Raw genomic sequence first — 6632 nt, 5'->3', positions numbered from 1 at the left:
TTTCCTCACAGGAAAGGGGCTCTTTAACTTGCATGAATAGGGTGGAGACCAGTTAGCTGTTGAGCAAATGATTTCATCCATCCAGTGTAATGTTCTCATTAGGTCAGACTGGTAATTGCCCATGTGTGGTTACCCTGGTTTGTTCAGATGACTGTGTTCATCTTTGCAAGCTTATGACTACAAGCATGAGAGCTGGAACAGAACCCTTTGAGTTGGATCCCATCAATCAGATCCTCTAATAGAAGGCATTTCTATTAGTGGAATAAAACCTCCTTGCCTCCCCCTCCGTCTTCAGCTCACAACTCCCCAAAAACTTCTCCTGTGGTCTCCCTCCAGAACAGGAGGAAGGAGGAATCAGTGAAAGCCTCCCCGCCCCCATCCTTTAGCTGAAATGCTAGGTAGAATCCACACCGTTAGCAGATCAAAACCAATGCTGAGGTGCCCTTATTAAAAGACCATTTAATTAAGTTTCACGAGTTAGGGCATAAGAAGTAATCATGAAGACCATAATAAGTGAGAGAGCTGAAGCTGCAATTTATTTTATTTTATTTATGTTATTTATAGTATACAGTGCCGTAAGTCAGTACAGTCAACAAAATGGGACATTCAGTAACCATTTTGGTTTTAGAAGTCTGGAACCACCAGAAAGAACTGAAGCATAGCATCAGTATTCACATGACACATTAAGCGGTACAGAATTTACATCATGGGATGCTACTTACAGTATGCTACATACAGCAGTAAAGGCCACAAGTGCCAATCACTTATCCAAGTGAATTTGTGAAACCATTTTGTACAGTGCAGCCTTATTATCTGCACAGAAAAGCTATCTTGGATAGTTGAGTTTTGCATAATTTTCAGAAGACCAGGAGAACGGAAGCTTCCCCGACCTCCTTGGCATGCAACTGAGAGATACAACTGATACAAGGGGAGATACAACTGAGAAAGAAGGTGTGCGGGCAGTTGTTGATTTTGCCCATTTGCAGGTTGGCACCTGCAGAAGCCCCTGGTGGCTTGAGCAAAGTTGTTGTGGCGGAGCATAGGGAGAGAGGAGGTCCTGCAAAAAGAGGAGCCAAGGCTATGAAGAAGGGCTTTGTATGTGATAGCCAATATCCGGCAGAAGACGGGCAGCCAAAGGAGCATCTGTTGAATGGGAGTAATATCCATGCTCTGTCTAGCTCCTGTTAATAGCCGAACCGCAGTATTCTGGACCAGTTGGGGTTTCCAACTTGATTTTAAGGGGAGACCTATGTACAGTGCATAACAGTAGTCTAATCTCGATGTTACTGTGGCCATGGATCCAGGTGGCCAGGTCAGGCATATGAAGGAAAGGGGCCATCTTACAAGCTAAGCTGAGTTGTCAGGAAGCCTTTTTTTTGCAGCTGCACTAACTTGCTTCTCCAGTAATAAAGTTGGATCCTGTATGACCCCAAGGATTTTAACAGAGTCAGCAAAGGACAGTTGAACTCCATCAGAAGTGGGGAGGTCAGTGTCCTTCAAGACCTCCTTCCCAACCAGCATTTACCTCTGTCTTTTAAGGGTTCTAGTTTCAGTTTGTTCACTTTTAGCCAGCTAACCACTGTGGCCAGGCAGAGATGATTTTTTACTTCTTCAATGAGGCCAAATATTTTGACAGAAACTAGGGTTTGGTAAAACTATTACATCATAGCAAAGTCTAACCAGAGTAGTTTCAATCTAGATTTAAAATATTAGTGGTTTCATTCACAAATATACTAAATGTACAAAGCTGAGATGTTGATGTTTAGACAGAAGTCCCTGGGCTTCATTGTGATACTGAGAATGAAGATATATTGTCGACCCTTGTTCTAGAATTGGCAACCCATATTATAGCAATAGCAAGTGCAAACATGTATGACTAGATTTCACTTTAAAGTAAGGTCCACTGTTGTGCTGTTCAGGAGCATTCTGCTTCTCATTTATGTTGATGCTCCTTTGAAGTAATCCTAATTAAGTATTATTGATACAAAAGGCATAAAGATGTTTTGTAATGACAGTGGAAATGGAACTCTGAGAATCCTAAAAATGCTGTGTTCTGAATCTCTTTTTGAGTGCTCAAGTGTAAATAGCTAAAGATATGCAGAATCATGTGTGATATAGTACTAAATACTACCCAAGGGAATTTATTTTAAAATCAGATAATAAACTTTGATGGAAAGATAACCATGATAACTATGTAATGGTAGTCACGGTACAGTTATGCAGATTAGGATAAAATTGAGCCTTTTGGATTTTGTTCAGTTTACAAAAGTATCCTTCAAGTGTACTGTGTTATACAGGGTGTTGAATATGTCTTGGTCATTGTTTTACCCATTAGAGTGATAATAAAACTAATAGTAATTTGATTTTGTTTGTTCTTTTTTTTTCACAAAACTTTTATTTTGGGATATAATATCACATTTAACATTTAGTTTCACTTTTCAAATACCCATATTTCCCTTCCCCCCTACCCTTACTAGTGGCTTCCTGCAGTGCTCAACCCTTTTTCCCTTTACACTTCATATATTTACTTCAGTATTTTAACTTCTATTACAAGATAACATTTCTATCAATATTGTTCTAAATACAATAAATTCAATTTTGTTTGTTCTTGACAGTAAAAGCAGACAAGAATCTGAACTCTTTGTCTTTCTCTTTTAAGCTCTGGTTTGTAAGATTAGCACTTTTGGTGAAGCTGGGACTCTTCCAAAATGCTGAAATGGAATTTGAACCATTTGGAAACCTCGACCAGCCTGATCTCTATTATGAATATTACCCCCATGTTTACCCAGGACGCAAAGGTAAACATTGTTAGTATTCTTTTGTTGTTGTTACTGTTGATATTGGTAACATGGGGCATATTAGAACCACATTTTGATCCCAGTTGTTTCAGTGGAAAAATTAAGAGCATACTGAGATTTTCCGCTGGACACATAAGAGAGGAACAATGCAATCCTGTGGAAAGTTACTCCCGTCTAAGCACATTAATTTCAGTGGGCTTAGAGTAGATTAACTCTGCATAGAACTTTTGGATTGTGTCTCTTATCCTTAATTGGGTACATATCATAGAACAAGAATCTCAGATCTGCAACCTTTAAGTCAGTTAAATCTTTTGACAGCCTGCTGGGAGGAAACTTGCAATGCTTCTCGGCTACCTGTTCAGTCCAGTCCATTGAGCCCACAGTGGCCTGTTAACAAGATGTGCAGCCATTGTTCTTGAAAAAGAAGTGTAATTTAATGCAGGTCTGTATTTCAATCAAGAATATGTTTCATTGTCCTGACCTGGATAGCCCAGGCAAGCCTGAACTCCTCAGATCTCAGAAGCTAAGCAGGGCCGACCCTGGCAAGTACTTGGAAGGGAAACCTCCAAGGAGTACCAGGGCTCGGGACGCAGAGGCAGGCAATCCAGGCACCTCTCTGAAAACGTCCAAGACCCAGTAGGAGTTGCCAGAAGTCAACATGACTTCCAAGCACGCAAGCGCACACACACACACACATATACAAATATTTTTTTAAAAGAATATGTTTCATTAAGGAAAATACATGATACTCAAAAGGATATAATCAAATCAACAGTCAATAGACCTAGTACTGTATAAGCATACTGTGATCTCACATAATATTACTCAGGACTAAAGTTTGAAGAAAGAATTATATTTTACCACATGCTCTCTGTAGTCCCATATTCTCATCCTTAGGAAAGATATCCAGCAATTGTCCAGCTACATTTTTATGTTAAGAACATATTCTATACAGATATAACTTTTAGCCATGCCCTGGTTTTCCTGAGTACTGCATCTGAATATATAAACCGTGGTTAAGGATTGGCTGCAAAACAGAATGTGAAAGCATGGTCTGAAGCGAGTTTACAAACCGTTGTTTGGATAAACCAAGTTAAGCAATGCAGTTGCAAACTGTGGTTAAGACAATTTCCCCAGTCCCTTTCCTTGAAAAGTAAGAAGCAATCATCTCTCTGTATACTGCATAAATTAGTTTGCTCTGGAGCCCTCCTTCCTGAGCTAAGACAGAAATGTGTGAGCTGGAGGGTAAACATTTGTGAGCTAGCTCACACTGACTCAGCTTAGAGGGAACACTGGTGGGCTCCTATTCTGACTTTGTCTTTCACATTTATGAACCAGAGAGCACCCTGGGTAAGGTTACCAGGTCCCCCCAGCTTCTGGCAGGGGATGGGTGGGTAGGGTTGTCAGATCCAGGTTGTGGAAATCCTGGAGATTTGGGGGTGGAGCCTGGGCAGGACAGGGACCTCAGTGGGATACAGTGCCATAGAGTCCACTCTCCAAATCATACATTTTCTCCATGGGAACTGATCTCTGTAGTCTGGAAATGAGCTGTAGTTCCAGGGAATCCCCAAGTCCCAGCTGGAGGCTAGCATCTCTGTTCTTTGGTTATGATCCAAGCCAATGAAGCAGAAAGGTTTTTTGGGCCATCTACCCCTCTGGCCACTTAACAGTGGGGCAGTGATGCTATAATCAGATCACAAAGTCAGGTAATGCATAGACGTAGCTGACCTTTCTGCTACTGTGAATGGAGAATGTACAACTTGGGGAAGACTATCACATTGTCTTGGCTCATATTTGAGAGCACATTTATCATCAAACCAGCATAGGAGATAAAAAGGGCATGCCTGAGTGTCTGCCTTGATATAAACACTACTGAAAAAGAAATCTAAATCTGTGTCATTAAGCAGCTAATTTTAATGATAAAATAGACATAAATCATAACACATTTTTAGCTCCTATGCAATAACCAATATCCACAATAATATGCTGATGGTTGCTAATTTTTCTTAGCATTTTTTGTGTAACAAGCATAAATGTAAAATCCTTGATTTATTTATCTCATTTTGATTCACAATAGATAAACGAATTAGGCAATTAAAATGCATTTTGCAATGAAATGTGTTGAGAAACAAATAAATAATGGTTATGAAAGTGGTGTAAAATATATTTTGTTTAATTCATGTGTATAATTTGGGCCAGTTCAGAATATTCATTGAATTAAGTGCAATACATTTCAGTTTAGCACAGCATGTCTATTTCAGTCTAGCAATACCAAGAATTTCTATGGACATCACTAATATTTCTGATACTACTTTATCCTTCGCCTTCTACAGTTAGACTTCTCGAATGTTCACCTCCTGCTTCAAAACTAATTTTCCCCCTAAAGATTAATTCTATGTAGGGTTGCCAGCTCCTCCCTGGCCAGGGATGGTGGAGGGGTGGTAGGGTTGTGATATTCAGGTTGGGAAACTCCTAAAGATTTGAGGATGGAGCCTTGGGAGGACAGGGACCTCAGTGGGATGCAACACCATAGTATCCACCCTCGAAAGCGTCCATTTTCTCCAGGGGAACTGATCTCTGTAGTCTGGAGATGAGCTGTAATTCTGGGGGATCCCCGGGTCCCACCTGGAGACTGGCATCTCTAATTCTATATCCTCTTTTGTACCATATCAACTTTTTTTGGTACACCAATACTCTCCTTCCAATAATAAACCTGAAACTCTGTTTCTCAGACTTCTCATTCTGTAAATTAGGAAACAGTCCCTCTGTATTTTGCCTGCATATGATGCAGGTCCAGCTTCTTGCTTCTGTTTCTTAAAATTAAAAAAAAAAGTTTGTTCCCTCATGTGTGCAGATTAAACCATGAAAATGAGCAGGTAGTTTTGGCCTTACAGCTTAGGACCTGTTCACATTCTTCCTCCAGGAGAAAAGCTTGAGTAAATATTCTACCGTATATAGAACTGGTATTAATTTGGTGCATATATATATCCAGGGCCGGCTCGAGGTGCTTCTGCGCCCTAGGCAGGCACAGGTGCGAACCTCCCGGTGGGGCCTGGAAACCCTTTTGCTGCTGCCGCCTCCTCCACCCCCTGGGGGGAGGGGGAGGGCGGGTGAGCTGCGGCACGGGTCTGGCTCGGGGGTGGGGCCGGGCAGCACGGAGGGGCGGCCCCGCAGAGCCTGGAGCGCAGATGAGAGAGCCGGAGGGAGGGAGCGAGAGATGAGCCGGGCATCCTGCACCGGCAGCAGCAGCAGACCCCTGAGGTGGGTGGAGACGCAGATCTCCAGGGCGCGCATGAGGGGGGGAGTCGGTGGGCTTCCCACACGGAAATTTTCGAGGTGCTGCTGCCACTCAGTAAGAACTGCTTCGGCTTCCCAGTCGCGGGATCGGGTTGCAACATGCAGGGCAGCCAGAGGCTCTTTGGAAGGATCAAATAAAAGCGAACAATCCAATCCACCCCCTCTTATTTTTTGCTACGGAGATCATACCTCCAGCTTGTTTTGTCGGCCTGCTTTCCTGCAACCCCCAGCCCTCATCCGCCTCCTCCAGCCCCCCCCCCAGGAGATCTCCTCACTCAGCCCCCTTGAGCACCAGAGAAAATAAGCCAGATGATTCCTGTATCAGCACCGCACAACCAACGGTGTAGACTTTCCAATTTCCCGGGGGGGGCTGGGGCTGGGCCAGAGGCATTGCTTTGCTAGGAGCAAGGGTGGCTCCCGGGGGAGGCTGAACACCTTCCTGAAAATTTCGGCGGGGGCTGACGCCCCGCCGCCCCCACGAAGATTACGCCTATGCGCACAACCAAGTTGGGGCACGAAAGCCAAGCCAAGCTCTAC

General features: G+C 43.0%; 1 protein-coding gene across 1 annotated transcript in view; it reads left to right on the top strand.

Moving 5' to 3' along the window:
* The window catches only part of TRAPPC12 (trafficking protein particle complex 12), an 83335-nt gene that overhangs the window by 21991 nt on the left and 54712 nt on the right, over positions 1-6632 (top strand). The window contains 1 exon segment of the mRNA XM_015425359.1: positions 2660-2798. Coding sequence (XP_015280845.1) covers positions 2660-2798 — 139 coding nt within the window.

This window comes from Gekko japonicus, unplaced genomic scaffold (assembly GCF_001447785.1).
Source record: "Gekko japonicus isolate JY-2015 unplaced genomic scaffold, Gekko_japonicus_V1.1 scaffold153, whole genome shotgun sequence".
Taxonomy (NCBI): Eukaryota; Metazoa; Chordata; class Lepidosauria; order Squamata; family Gekkonidae; genus Gekko; species Gekko japonicus.
Note: the sequence above shows the minus strand (reverse complement) of the source record. Positions and strands in the feature narration are given on the sequence as shown.